Here is a 15,952-nt window from a genome sequence, read left to right as displayed (position 1 = left end):
GTATCGATCTGTTTCCAGACTGAATAACAACATGTTTTTGATATGAGATTGATGGAGTACGCACAAACATACGACCCTCCCCTCGTCCAGTTATTGTCGGTTTGAACAATTGCATCTTTTATCTTACGAGGAAGATGATATATACGTCGTTTAACATATCATACACATGTCGTAGAGTGTGACAAGGTCAATGAGAGTTCATTACTCAGGACTAACTGGCTGAAGAAATAACAATAAGCAGTGGTACAGTTCTGAAGATAAAAGAGAAAGATGTAAGAAGAGCCATAGTGAGCCAACTTCAACTCACTTTACCTCTGCTTTTGAACTACTCGTTATGTCACCACCTTTGATTTTCACTTTGACTCCGAGTGCTTAGAAGTTCAACGGCTAACCTATTAGTAGTTTTTACTTTATTGCTATTTAGCACCTGAATCTCAGGAAACAAAAACTGGAAATGCCAACAATTCTGAAGTCTTCACATCCCTTGTGTTTTCTCGCTCTTTGCTACTCCCTCCGATCCTAAATTGTTGTCGAAATATTACATGTATCTACACGCTTTTTAAAAATAGATACATCCATATTTGGGCAAAAATTGTGACTCCCACGTCTCGTGAACCGCCCCAGGCAACTCACGGGGCGACCCCCTCGGCCCAAACCCTAGGTGCTGCCTCCCTTCTTGCGCCCCTCGCCGCCGTCGCCGGTGGCCGCCGGCCGGCCGGCGACGGCGGCAGGACCTCTCCTGCGCCCTCACCCCTGCGCTTCTGGACGGCAGCCTCTCCCGCGCCCTCTTCCCTCGCGCTGCTCCACCTTGCGGTTGGCGGCGGTGTTGGACGGGGGCGGCGCTTCTCGGCGGCGAGCGGCGCGGGCATTGTGGCCACCTCTTCCTCCTCCCCTACTTCCAACTCAGGTCTTGTGCCCCTCTCGTCTAGGATTTTGACGCCTCGGGTGCTCGCTGCCCTTCGATCTTGGCGCCGCGCGGATGTTCACTGCAGGCTGACGACAGCGTGGATGTTGGCTTGGCGGCCCGCGGGTTGGCGGGCTGCCAGCGTCCTTGGTGGCTGCGTGCCACGGCCTGCTGCTGCACGCCGGTGCGGTGGAACGAAGCCCGCTGTTTGGTGTTGCAGTGGTGCTCTGGACGTGCTGCCTTATCCTGTTGTCCGGCGTCGTTGGTCCAGATCCGTGTGCTTGAGGAGGGTCTGTCATCAACTCAAAAGGCACTAGCTTTGGTTGTGCTTGTTCCTTTGGTGGCCGGCGAGATGCTAGTGTTGGCGGGGCTGTCAGAGGTGTGCTTAATGCGGTGGCTGGCAAAGCTAGCTCCGTGGGGTTGTCCGGCGTCCGATGGGAGGAGGGCGTTGGTTGGCGGCCTGATGCTGGGGGCGGCTGCTTCTTGCTGGTTGATGTGAGATGCGCCTTGGCCAGTATCCGGTGGCATCTATTTTCTTGGGTGTTGCCATGTGCGCCGATGGCATGTCACAGGTTTGAGCATTCCACGATGCAGACCTGGGTATGCCAGTGCACAGGCCTTTCGACTGCGGTGGCCAGCTCCTTTAGGAGATGGTGTCGTGGTTGGTCCTTGTTGACCTTGCCGTGCGGCATGTGGTGGCCTCTGGTGGCAGGATGGCAAGACCACCAGGTTCTCAAACTAGCGTGGTTGCTGATAATACAATGGGTTTGCTGATGGGTCCTTACGGGAAGGTCACCCATGTGTGAGTGGTCATGGTGCTCCGGGCGAAAGCCCTACCTGACTTATGTTAGTGCCGACGACGGCGGCGCCCTTGGGCGTCGTTTCCTCCTTGGTGGCGTTGTCGAGGAGCCTCGATTCACCCCCAACCCCACGGTTTAGTCCCCGGGTGAAAACTCAGATCTGGGAAGATCGGACAATGGCGGCGGCATCGACGTCGCTTCCTCGTTGGAGGCGTTGTTCTTGGTGGTCTGACCCTCGGTTGGTGTGCATGTGGGTGGCACACGTCTTGGCTCCGGCGGGGAAGTCATGGTTGCTAGTGTGACTACCTTGGGTGGCTTGGGTAGAGCATTGCGGAGGATCCTTTGCTGCGGTGTCTTGGTCGCATGGGCGCACTCGACGAGCTTCAACTGGTGGTTGCTGGCTCAATTTGCTTCTGGCAAGGGGTGCGGTGATGTGTGACAGTACAGTGTTCAGGGTGCGAACGGCAATTGGCGGTTTCGGGGCTTCTACACCATGTTGTATTGAGGCCAGCGGTCCGCAGCGCTTCGACTTGCCATCCTCTTCAAAGCGGGAGTGGCCCAACTTTGACTTCTTTATAGAGTTGAATTCTCTACTCTTGTGGCGTAGGTTTTGGTAGGTTTGTCGTGTCCAGCGCTTGTGTGGGTGGCATTTAGGCTGAGGGTTGTTAGGTTGTGTCGGTTGTAATGCTTGTCCAGCGCCCGTTGGTTGTGGTGTTGTCTTGAGTGCTTGGTTGTATCGGTTTTTTCTTGAGCTTGTAATTATTTTCTTTCTATCAATGCATCGAGACGCAAGCTTTGCGTTTTTTCGAAAAAATATTTATGCAAATTTAAGTCAAGAATTTAGAATCAGAGAGTAGCTTCTACACCAGACCTTCTTGTCATTTTCTTGAGATGAGATTTTCCATTTCCAATTTGGAGGCGTACTGTTTTAACATGATGCACGCCTATGAGTATACGAAGGAGATTTTCCACAACACACAAAGTACCTAATGCCTAATTGCGGGTCTGTTGCATGCCTCCTCGTTGTGTGCTCTCATCAATCTGACCAGCAATGTTCCTTTGGAAATTGGAAATTGAGTGCTCCAGAAATGTAGAAGTGCTCCAGAACGAGCCACGAATTGAGGACTTGCTGCGGAACCTACCAATTTCTGTAATAATTTCTACTCTTTGACGCAATACAATTACAGTATATAGCCATAGAGTAGGTGGCGATCCTCTCCCCCGGTGATTTTTCCTTGCATGTGCAAGCTTTTCTCGTTAACATACATATGCGTTAATGTGATACTGCGTGCATCCGGTAGTTACTCTGGGAGAATTTTTTACCGTACTCTAGTACTCCCCTATGAGAGGTGAGAGTACCAAACACATCTAGCCATCCGTTTGCTGCAAGGGTAGCTTAGTCATTTTGTCTCAGCTAATTTCGTCTTTCCCTGGATTGTATCGACTGCAGCTCTCTCTGCCCCTTCCTGCCCTCACAGGCTCACACCATCCTTATCTCCGATCACCATTGACTACACTAACACCCTAACAACCTAAGCAGACTAAAAAAAATAAGGATTCAAGTTCACATCTAGATTCGTCGGCTTGTACGTCCATGGAGAGGGCACTGCCAGCTTGCTATTGATTGTTTGGTACAATGGACAAGATCAACATCATGAACCAGAATACATGGATTAAATTCTCAACACTAATTCGATGAGTTGCGCAACTGGAACACGGCCATGGTCTTGTCTCTCGCGCGTACTCCCACGTTCACCGGCGCGGCCTGCCCGCAGTTCTAGATCACCGTCATGTGCGACTCCGCGCCGGCGAGCGCCACCACAAGGGCGTCCCGACTGCGGAGCCCATTGGGAGGTCACCGCACGGTGGCGGAGCGCCGCCACAGTCAGTCTCGTCTTTAATTTTGAGGATCAGGGTTCACCAATGGGGATTGGAGTATTTGTTCAGATGTCAACAAGCGACATTTGCTTCTTCTTTTTTACGATAACACAATTCTAAAGTCCTGGTTACAGTTTTACCCCTAATATGAAGGTAATCTCCAGTTTTTTAGATGGCACTTCCCAACTGTTGTGATGGAGTGACAACCGAGGTTAGCCGTTAGATTTGGACAAATAAACGGCTTATATTTATTTCGGGACACCGTAAAAGAGCTCTACTCTGGAGTATTAACATCAGAGATGCGTGTTTTGGTAACCAAGATTACTGTAAATGAATTAAGTTCAGGGCAACTCCTAACCACCATTAGCCAAGTCAATCGCCGGCCTAGCTAGCTACTCTTGCACGAGACAGGCCATTTCACGGAGGCAGCACGTAAGGAAAAGAGATGAGTGCAAATACCGACCGACTGGCGACATACATGCATATTGACCGGTGATATCTCTGTCCGCATCAGCATTGAAGAGCGACGCGCCCCGGCCGGCCGTTCCGCGCGCACAAACCGCGCACGGCACAAAGATGGCCGGAGCAGAGATTAAGAAGAGATGGCGCGCGGGCGCGGCAGATGCAATGTGTGCGTACGTTGTTGGTCAGCCTTTCCACGCAACTGCAAAACGTACCCATCCCCACCCGCGGTTCACACGCACCACGCGACGGGAAGACGAGAAAAATACAATCTTCCCTGGATTAATAATTAGCTAAACCCCTGTGGGCTGGGCTGTTTTGGCTAAGCAGAGGAGGTTAGATCCGGTTCGTTGCGAGGTGGGTGGTCGTCGCCTGGATCCCGGCCGGGCCGCGCCACCCTCACGCCTAAGCTTACTCACGCCACGCCAGTTTGCATGCAAAGTCTCCAGCGTCTCTGCCTACTCTCTACTCTCCTCTGTCTCTCGCTCTCGCTCGCTTCCCCAGTCCGAGGTAACTTGTTGGCACTCCCGGTGGTTGCAAGCCGCTTACCCGAACCAGACCCGTGCACTCCCTGCTATAGCTCATCGGGGGCGCGCGCAGTCAAGCCAGCCGCTGCCCACCGCTCCTCGCCATCTTCCTATATCCCGCGCTTGAGTACGTTCTTGGTCCCTTGCTCCGGTTCGTCCTTTCGTCGATCCATCACTTACTTCTTTCACGAGGCGATCGAAGGAGCCGGCTCGGTAAAAAATCGATTGATATTATCAATCGGTCGCTCGGTCGGCCGACGTGTGTATACATGGTGGCCATGTCGGCGGCATCGGCATCGGCGCGCGCGGGCGGCTCCGTGGTGGCGGAGCTGGAGGGCGCGCTGCTGCGAGACGCGTGCACGTTCCCGTACTTCATGCTCGTGGCGTTCGAGGCGTCGGGCCTCCCGCGGTTCGTGGCGCTGCTGGCGCTCTGGCCGGCGCTTCGTCTGCTCGAGCTGCTGATGCCGGGGGGCCGTGGCCGGGGCAGGGACATGGCGATGCGCTGCGCGGCGTTCGTGGCCACGGCTGGGGTGCCGCGGGCGGAGCTGGAGGCCGTGGCGCGCGCCGTGCTGCCCAAGTTCATGGCCGACGACGTCGACCCGGCGGCCTGGGCGGCGTTCGGGGCGTGCACCGGGAGGCGTGTCGTGGCGACGCGCATGCCGCGGGTCATGGTGGAGTGGTTCGCCAGGGAGCACCTCGGCGCGCACGAGGTGGTCGGCGGCGAGCTCGAGTACAGTCGGCTCAGGCGGTCCACGGGGCTCGTCAGGGGCGGCGGCCACGAGGCCCTCGCTGCCCGCCTGCGCGCGCTCTTCCGCGACGGCGACCGGCCGGACCTCGGTATCGGCAGCCGGTCCGGAATGGCGCGGGCCTTCTTGCCCTTCTGCAAGGTGCGTTGTTACACATTGATTTTTTTTTGGATTTTAGATTTTTTGGGAAGGGATTACACATTGATTAGTAAACTTGGAGAAAATTTCATGCTCTTTCGTGAAATTCTAAAAAGCTCGGACCTGGGTTTGAAATTCGTCGGGTTTCGTTCCTTTTGACGGGCTGGCAGAAACTCGTTGACCATGGAATTTTAAAATTTGGCCCATTCCAGCGACCAAATAAGCTCACCCATACAGCCGTACTCCTGCCCCTGAGAAAACTCTGTTTTCGCCACATACATAATAAACTCTGTTTCCCCCTGTTTCGGTGCTAAAAGATTCATGGGAACTTCGTTCAGGTTTTGTTTTAAAAAAATTCTGCGACGAGGTTTTGTAAAAATTCGTAATACAAAATCGTCAATTGATCCAAACTTTGGAATGCATTTCTTTAAGTTTATCCTAAACATAAATTCAACCTAGGTAAAATATAGGATATTTTTAAAAAACTTACTGACACTTTATTAGCTTGCAGTAGAGATTACATCAGAAAATGGAGTATGTAATATATTCTGATGATATACGGAAGGACATCCATTGTGCCCTTCTTTTTCCTGCCAAATTATAGGTTTGCAGTTTTCATCGACCCCTCCATTTAGTCGAATCTAGGTCATCACACATAAACAGAAAATAATGGAGTACATTAGATTTGTTATTTCTAAGTGGAGTAAACCACGCAGATTATGTGCAATTTTCAATGCTGTCTAAAACTACTGTCGAGTTACACCCGAAGTGTGAAAATGCGACTACTTATTTTACCCTACGTTTAGATAAAAGAAATGAATGCTCAGAATTGTTACCTTGATAAGAAAACACTCAGAACGGTTAAGTTAGAAATAACAATTTATTCGTGTTAGAAATGGTTGTGTGCATCGGTCAATGGAGAGGTTAGGGTCTTCAGTCTTTTTTTTAGAAAAAAGTTTAGAAGTAACAATTTCTTGATCTTAGAAATAGACGCTCGATCTTAGAAAAAAGTTTAGAAGTTTAGAAGTAACTTTCCTCATGATCTGAATCTTATATACATCCGTGCAGGAGCAACTCCTGACACCGTTTTTCATGGACCACGACATGGCGAAGCAACCGAAATGTGCCCCGTTCCGCCCGGTCATCTTCCACGACGGCCGCCTGGTGTGCCAGCCGACACCTCTCATGTCCCTCGTCCTCCTCCTCTGGCTTCCCCTGGGCATCTTCCTCGCCTTCGTCCGCATCACCGTCGGCCTCATCGTCCCCATCCAGATCCTCCCCCACATCGCGCCCTACCTCGGCGGCGCCGTCATCACGCGCGGTCAACCCCCACCACCTCCTCCCCACACAGACAACGGCAGCACCAATAATGCCTCGGGCGTCCTCTTCGTGTGCACGCACCGGACGCTCATGGACCCGGTGGTGCTGGCCTTCGTCCTGGGCCGGCGCCTGGCCGCCGTGACCTACTCCCTCTCCCGCTTCTCCGAGATCCTCTCCCCGATCCCGACGGTGCGGCTCACGCGCGACCGGGCCACGGACGCGGCCCGGATGCGCGCGGAGCTGGCGCGGGGAGACGTGGCCGTGTGCCCCGAGGGCACCACGTGCCGGGAGCCCGTGCTGTTGCGCTTCTCGGCGCTCTTCGCGGAGCTCAGCGACCAGATCGTGCCCGTGGCCACCGACTACAGGGCTCAGCTCTTCCACCCGACCACGGCCAGGGGGTGGAAGGCCATGGACCCGGTCTTCTTCTTCATGAACCCGAGGCCGGTCTACGAGGTCACATTCCTGGACCAGCTCCCCGCCGAGGCCACCTGCGCCGCTGGGAAGAGCCCGGTGGACGTCGCCAACCACGTGCAGAGGATGCTCGCGGCCACGCTCGGGTTCGAGTGCACGACGTTCACGCGGAAGGACAAGTACCGGGTGCTCGCCGGCAACGACGGCACCGTCAACGCCAATAAGCCCGCGCCGGCCACCAAGCCCGGATGGCAGCGCCGGGTCAAGGAGGTGCTCGGTTTCTTGCTTCACTGATTTTAACCCCTCTTTACAATTGGGTCACTAAATTCGACGTCTTTTCTATACTCTACAACACACACGCATGTATGTAGGTGAAGAAATGTAAAATACAGCCGTTTAATTAGAAATTCAGGTTGCACGCCATATGTATGATGGTTTTTTTTTCTTAATTTTACACGAATCTGTATCTCAATTGATTTTGATGGTGTCGTTATAATCTTAGGCGAGTGTTTTTTCTGTAACTAATGATCGGAATTGTTTGCTACGGCAAGTACTACCAGTGTGCTGGTCCATCGTTGAGTACTGTACTACTGGTGTGCCATAGATTCTTAATCTCATTCATTACATATTATACAAAAACCCAAATGTGAGAGTTGTTGGAAATACATATGGATCCCCTCTAAGAGATTGCCGTGGCAAGTACTACTAGGGGCTTATCCGGTGAAAACCCACGTCCGGAGCAAACTTCATAAAAACCATGTATTTTGTATAAAAAGATTTTTAAGAAACCTTAAAATTATATCATATTGTTGAAGTGTGATGCTCTACTGATGTGCAAAATTTCAAGTTAAAAATCAAATACATTTGAAGGAATTAAGAAAAATGTATACAAATGGACAGGGTCAAACAATGAAGGACCACTATTAATGTTGAATTTGTCTTTTTTTGCTGCTACCAAAATAAATTGGGTTTGGACTTGTAATTTTACATATAGGGCTGGAATACCGCGCGACGTTCGCGCTAGAAACCTGCCGCGCGACGCGCCATGAACTGCGGACTTGCCACAGTCGGTTGCCACATCAGGGTGCCATGCGAGCGTGTGCGCGCAGGAACGCTCTGGTGCGACGCTAGTTGCCAGCTTCTTCCTGCGCGAGCTCGAGCTGTTTCCATGCGCGCTGGAACGCTCCGGTGCGACGCTAGTTGCCCGCTTCTTCCTGCGCGAGCGCGTGCGTGCGGCAGCGCGCGATCGCGAGCTCGTACCGTGCGCGCTGGAACGCTCTGGTGCGACGCTAGTTGCCAAGCCTTGTCGATTCGGCGTGAAGTTCAATTACGGCCCGGTGAAGAAAAAAGGAGAAGAGTTGCCATAATGGATACCTCAAAATTGCCAGCGAAAAAAAGCCCACAAACTGAGGCCTGCGGTTGGTTGGGGCCTGGTTTCTATTTTCTTTCCCAAGTTGCCAACAAGACTCCGCCTCCAAAGAACGGGACGACTCCGCCGAAGAAGGAGAGAAGGTCAAGGACGAGAGAACATGAGAGGGGGGATTAGGGCATGGCGGCGCCCATGGCAGCCACGCCATAAGGGGTTCCTCTCCAGCAAAAAAACAGCAGAAATCCACCGCCAAAAAACAGGTAGAATTGCCACCAACATGATGAGAAACATGCCCCAACATTGTTGATCGAATCCCCTCTCTCCGGAAAGAAATCTCCAGAAAAAAGGTGACCCCAACTTCTCAACCTCCCCAAATCCAACTATGTAACCACTGCCTACACTCGATTCCAAACAAAAACGATGATTTAGAGATCCTGCGTACAGACCAAGATAATTGTCCTAATTATGCACGAAAAGTATACTTGCCTCCGGCTAAAAAATTGGATGAATTGGTTATTCCAACTGTGGTTGTTATAAAAATCTGAGTACTTTCAACTATGGGCTGTGTATGCATGCTGCTGATTCTGGATTACATGTGCCTAAGTGTGTGTGTTTGTTGATTGACTCTAACCCAATATCTAGCATAAATGGATATTTTGACTCTAACCCAGTAGCTAACCCAATCCATTACCACCATACATGTAGGTAAACATGCCAGATGATTGAATCTAAAGTTGCCACATGGTCGTTTAGATTGCCAGGTCTGACCTACGAAAACGACACCATATTCTGTTTACATGTAGCAGCCATCTAACAGAAACCATCTCAACAATATCTAGCATAATTGGATATTTTGACTCTAACCCAGTAGCTAACCCAATCCATTACCACCATGCATGTAGGTAAACCTGCCAAGTGATTGAATCTAAAGTTGCCACATGGTCGCTTAGATTGCACGGTCTGACCTACGAAAACGACACCATATTCTGTTTACATGTAGCAGCCATCTAATAGAAACCATCTCAACGTTTACATGACGGTGTTGCCATATAGTCCTATATCTAAACCCAACCACATAACTATGTTCCTGGCACATCGAACATCTATGAACATTTATATAGTTGCGGCATTGCATTTTAAAGAGCTGAAAATGAAAAACATATTAATATGTGCAGACATATCTGGCCCCAGTCCAAACACAGCCTGATGTTGGTAGGTTGTTGTAACAGCCCGAGAGCAACACTTTACTTTTAAGCTCTTGTTGGACCTGTTTGTAATTTAATTAATGTTGCCATGACATTTACATTTGCATCCATGCCATGTCATATCTACCTTTGCTTCACATGAATTTTAAAATCACCACTTCAACATGTTGTTTGAAATCTTGTTGTTAGAGTTTGCTAGAAGATTCAAATAGGAATCTTCCCTCTTTCTCTTTTGTGATTTAAATTCCTTTTTCCTACCTTTGCAAATGACATTTGAATGGGTTTTGATTTAAACCTTTACCCCCATTTGAATATTTTCAAATAATAGTACCATATTTGAACTCTCCTACTCCTCAGCTTTTCAAAATGGTATTTGAAATATGAATCAAGAAAACAAAGTACAAACAAAACTATTTGCAAAAGAGAAAACAGAAAAAGGAAAAAGAAAAACTTACCTTCTTACCTTCGGCCCGAGTCGACCTAGGCCCACTCGGCCCAGCTATGCGTGCCGCCCCGTGTTGCGCCTCCCAGCAGTGAAGGCGTAATTTTCCCGAATACGCCACCTCTCACAGAGCGTCTTCTACCTCTGCTTTTCTTCTTCGAGCAGTGGGGGCGCCCGCGCCACGTCCTCCTCGACAGCGACAGGAGGGCTCCGCGCCGCCTACTTAAGCGCAGCCGCGCCTCCTCTCTGCCCTAGCGCAAGGAAACCCTAGACGGGTCCTCTTCCCTCCTTTTCTGCGCGCCGCCGTCGCCCTTCCTTTTCCGAGCCGTGAGCGCCGCCGCGTCAAGCCGCCGTCTCCGTCATCTTCAAGCCCGGATGACCGCGTCACAAGATCCCCGACGTCGACTACTTCCTTAGGGCGCGAGGAATTCCGCCGAGATCGACGACAGCCACGCCTAGCTCCTCTTCTTCGTCTCCGGCCGCCGACGAGTCTTCTTCAAATTCTGGCGAGCTCCCTCCTCTTCACCGGCGAACTCTTGCTCGGTGAGCGTCGCCATGACCTCGCGCACTCGTGCCCCCTTTCCTCCCTCTCTTTAGCTCACCGTAGCTCTAGGTTGCGATGACCGTGCCCGGGACGCCGCCGGCGAGCTTCTGCTCCATGCCGTGCCGGTGCTCCGGGGAGGCTTGCGTGGTGGCCGTCGATCCACCTTGCCTCTGCCGGTCTTGGAACAATGAAAAGGCCGAGCCTTTGCTCCGCCGTGCCGTGTGGTCGCCACCGACGAGCCCCTGCCGAGCCCACAAGCTGTTGTCTCCTTTTGTTTAAGCCAGCCGAGCGCCTGCATCTGTTAAGATCCGAACGCTTAGCCCAACTGGCCGCCTGCTCCGTCCGTTTGCCGACCCGAGCCGAGGCGCGGGTTCGATTCCCCGCCGGCACAAGATTAAAACCCCAATTTTTGGGTATTCACTTGTCACTGACAAGTGGGCCCCATGGACCCACCTGCAGCTACCTGGTGCACTCTGCGCCCAGTGAACCAAGTCCACGCACCGGATCTATTTTGTTTTCCTTTTGGTTTTTGTTTGTTTTTTTTTGCAGAGAATGTGTTATCTTGTTTAAATCCTAGTAAATGCATGCTAGATCCAATTTGGGCAAACCATATATGTTTTGGAATCAGAAAAATGTAAGGAATTTAACTGTACATTTAGATTTCCACTTTGAGGTTTCGAATTTCAAATCTGACTTGTGTAGCTCCTAGTTTAAAATCTGTAATGCTTTTGAACTTTCTGTAAAGGTGTAAAATATTCCTTGGAACCTGTACTTTATGACCATGTCACTGTTTAGAATATTTGGGTGAAGTATAGCTACTGTTATCATCCATCTTACTAGCTAATGGATAATCTATTTTACCAAATGTCTAGAACTCTTGTTAAAGTTGAATGCGTCATCTTATCACATGACATGCATCTTGTTTGCGCATCGCACTCTATGTATGCTTATTTATCGTACCTTGTGTGTGTTTGGATCTTATCGTTAGCGTCTACGCCACACTCCACCGACGAACCGGGTTCCCACACCTACTCGGACCCCCTCTCTCGGTGCCCATCGACCGAGGATCCAGGCAAGCAGCCAATTCCTTGACCATGTTGTTTATACCTAATGCCTCTCTCTCATTCTTGCACTAAGTTACGTTCTCAGTCTTGTCACGATGCCTCTAGGATTGCATAGCTTTTAGTCAGCTCTACTCAATTGCCTTTTGTCTTGTTACTTTCCTATTACCATGTCACATGTTTGGTTTATTGCCCTACTTGGTCATTAGAAGTATTGCTTAGATTGCTAGTCTAGTGTCCTTATTTGGGGTTATACAATTACTACATCCACATGCTACTTCCTGTATTTAAATTGCAATTATTAAACTGTGACATGTTATTACCTGCAACAAGGCAACGATGGGAGGCCGTGCTCACGCATTGGTGATTTGTTCCATTTGCGCTGACCTAAGGACTGAGTTCTCATTTTCACTGATCCAAGAAACTTCGCGCTAACCGCTCGTGGGAGAAGATATGGCTTCCCCCCCGGCCTAGTACTCGTTTCATAACTCTTCCAGGGACCACATAGTTTGGGCGTTCCATTTGGCATATCACATATACACTGGTGTTGTGTTGGAGACTTGTTAGTGACCGTGCATTCATATAGGACTTGCGGCACTAGTTTGGAGTGGTCATCCTGCGGGCTATGAACCGCTACCAGCTGTCCTTGCAACTCTTGAGTCCGTACGACTCTTCGGCCGGGCTCTCGTTTCGGTTATACTCAATTGGGTGGTCCCCTGGATTAGTTGTGGGGCTTGGAAACGCCGTGTCGCCCAATCCTGCTGACACACGCCTTCGTGTGTTCCTTCTCGAGCGGCAATAAGGGTTGGACGAACGTGTACGGGTAAATTGGTGCACCCTGCAGGGATAAATCTTTCGGAAAGCCGTGTCCGTGGTTATGGACGACTTGGTTGGTCATTACTTGATCATAGAGAACTTAATCCAACTTAATCTCAAAACTTGAGTAGTAATTAGCCTTAATCTTGGATATGCTTAAAACTATTTAAGTGTTAGTGCCTTTGGATCATTTCCTCACAAGGGGTTGAGGGGGTGATAAGAGGTTGTGTTTGGTTGGTGTTAGTTATTAGAAAATCACCTCACTTAGTAGATGCTTCTTATCCTCTACTTAGACGATGTCATTAGTGTCTCTCTCCAGATATATTGCTACTGCATAACCCCACCATATTTATCCATCCTTTGAGACTTGTTGCATAATTAGATTAGTTCTCCCCGTAAGTCTTGCGAGTACTTTGTACTCAATTGCTTTGCAACGTTGTTTTCTCCAGAGTTCCCAGAGTAGCAGGTGAGTGGTTACTTCGTGGAGTTCGACGACGACAACTTCGACGTTTAGCCAGCAGATTCCAGAACAGGGTTCTGTGAACTTGTGGGGGCTCTTTTTCAGTTTCAGCCTCTTAGGCAATAAATGTAAACTTGTCCGTACTCGGGCCTAATTTGCTTCCGCTGGTGTAATGATGATTGTGGACATGTGTCCGTGAGTTGTAATAACTTGGTATTTCGCTCCTTGTATGAGCTTAACTTAATCTTGTGTCGTAGAGTGACGTCATGATATCATTGTTGTTCCAACCTGCGGTGAACACATTGCGTGTATGCTGTGAAGTGTTCATCGTAGGAAGGCACTGGGGCTTAATTTATGCGCGAGTTAGCATTTTGGGGTTAAATTGCATAAATTCGGTCCCGGAGTCTCACAGTTGTCCAAAACAGCAACGTACCGTGACCCCCCTCTCCTCCTGCATGTATGTGAAGAACACAAATGGTTAATTTGCTGCGGTTATTATAAACAAATAATCATGCAAAACTGCTACAATGGTTTGACCTTGCAATGACAAAGTGTGCACTAGTTTGACGATGTATTTCCTTATCTAAACAGGAGGGCGCCTGCGAAAAAGGAAAAAAACCAAAAGGATCGCAAGATGGAAGGGGGCGTGGGCAATATTTTTCCTTCATGGGGCTTCCCATCATTGACCCCTGATGATGTTTTGGCGGAAACCTTTGATGGACTGCATACCTCATACCCACTGCTACCGCTGCTACATCAAGTCATATCGCTTTAGCAAGGTTTTAAAAAAAACACTTGCATCTGTGAGATTGATTATTGGTCAGAAATGATGTGCCGCGGTTCATCTCAGCTTAAAAGTTGCCATCAATGTCATGCTAAAAATTGCCACACACTGGATACTGTAATTACATACTTGTGAAGTAAACCATGCATTGTTGGTGCAGGTCCGCACGATGCAGATGAGGTTGCAGTTGATGCTACAGGTCAACGCATTGCGTATGAAAATGGACCACATCACACAGATATGCTGCATGAGCCAGTGTTGCCGCAAGGTATAGTGAACAAAAAAAGAAAAGAAAAAACAAGACAACAGGGTTTCCATTGTCATTCCCCCCCCCCCTAATACTACTCCGCTGCAGGTCCGCGCACTAACGTGGAGCATTCAGAACCGAGTAGGTTTGCTGACAGTGTCTCCCGTGTGCTGCTTCAACAAGAGAAGGCAGGAGGTAAAAAAGAGTTGCCATTTTAATTGACATGAAATTGCCATCACATGAATTCTAAAGTTGCCGCGTGGTAAGGTGTTGAGCTGCCCATGACAATACGACAAACATGGCAAAAGCTTGTAGTTGCCATGGAACGACAACATCGGTTGCTAGTTTTCCGCAGAACGCGCTGGTTGATTTTTTTTCACCTACATTACATTGTTTTCATGTAATTTTGTGTAGATCCAAGTCCTATAGGGGGGCCTACGCATACTGAACATGTTGGGACAGGCACGGTGCCAGAAACCCCTTTGTCACACGGATCGAGTGGAGAAAGGGCAGATGATGGAGATAACAATGAGGATGACAAAGATGCTGATGACGTGATGTCAGCTCCTGCGAAACCAGCAGTGGGCATGAGGTTCGATAGCATTGCATCAGCTAAAAAACACTATCTGGACTATGCAAGATGGAACGGCTTTGGCATAAGGATAGATTACCAGAGGCCTATAAAGAGTGGCGAAACAAGCCGAGCTCGGTTCGTATGTTACTTGGCAGGTAAGAACAAAAAACAAAGGGAGGACCCAAAGAGTCCGGAATCAGTGGTCCCCAAAAGGAAAAAAAAAACATTACAGAAAGGACTGGTTGCCATGCAAGAATGAAGGTAAAGCTGGATGGTGCAACATATATCGTGGAGCAGTTTGAGGAAGAGCACAACCACAATGTGTTAAAGAAATTCGATCTTGGCAAGTACTTGCGATCGCACCGCCACATGCCGAGGGAAGAGAGGGAGTTTGTGAAGCTTTTGCATGCTTGCAACCTTCAGACAAGCCAAATGATGCAGATCTTGTCAACCCTACATGGCAAGCTGAACGATTTGTTGTACACAAGAACAGACATGGCCAACTTCAGAGCGGCACTGCGGAGAGAGCATCGTGTAATGGACATGAAGTATACGCTCCGGTATTTCAAAAAACTGAAGAAAGAGGATGATGACTTCTTCTATAGCTTCGAGTTAGACGATGAAGATAGGGTGATCAACTTGTATTGGATAGACGCAGAAGCCAGGAGATCATACAAGTACTACAGCGGCTGCATTTCCTTTGACACTACATATCTGACAAATAAGTACAACATGCCGTGTGCGCCTTTCATTGGAATAAACAACCATTGTCAGTCGGTTTAGTTTGGGTGTGGGTTCCTGCGAAACGAAGACACCCTCAGCTTCGTATGGTTGCTCAATACATTCTTGGAAGCGATGGATGGGATTGCACCCGCAAATATCATAATAGACCAAGACTTTGCAATGAGGAACGCGATATCAGAGGTTTTCCCAGAAACAAGACATAGGAATTGTCGCTGGCACATTATGAAGAAAGCACAAGAAAAGATGGGTGGATTCATGGGCAGGAACCTGGAGCTGCACGCTGATTTTTAGGACTGCATAAAGAATAGCTTCACACCAGCAGAATTTGAGTTGAAGTGGGGCGCAATGATTGAGAAATATCAAGTGCAAGATAATGAGGACCTATCATCTCTATGGGAAAACCGGACAAGTTGGGTGCCTGCATACTTCATGCTCAGCTTCTACCCTTTTTTGCAGTGTCCACGCAGCGGAGCGAGGGGTTCAATGCCGTGTTAAAAGATATGTCAGCCCTAGCAATTCA

General features: G+C 49.4%; 1 protein-coding gene across 1 annotated transcript; it reads left to right on the top strand.

Annotated features, from left to right (window-relative positions):
* Window positions 1-4,249: 4,249 nt before the first annotated feature.
* LOC100845289 (glycerol-3-phosphate acyltransferase 5) lies at window positions 4,250-7,825 on the top strand. Its single transcript, XM_003568269.4, has 2 exons — window positions 4,250-5,458; window positions 6,524-7,825. The coding sequence occupies exons 1-2, from the start codon at window positions 4,841-4,843 to the stop codon at window positions 7,478-7,480; spliced, it is 1,575 nt and encodes a 524-aa protein (XP_003568317.1). The 5' UTR covers window positions 4,250-4,840; the 3' UTR covers window positions 7,481-7,825.
* Window positions 7,826-15,952: the final 8,127 nt, after the last annotated feature.

This window comes from Brachypodium distachyon, chromosome 2 (genome assembly GCF_000005505.3).
Source record: "Brachypodium distachyon strain Bd21 chromosome 2, Brachypodium_distachyon_v3.0, whole genome shotgun sequence".
Taxonomy (NCBI): Eukaryota; Viridiplantae; Streptophyta; class Magnoliopsida; order Poales; family Poaceae; genus Brachypodium; species Brachypodium distachyon.
This window is presented reverse-complemented; position numbering and strand designations above follow the sequence as displayed.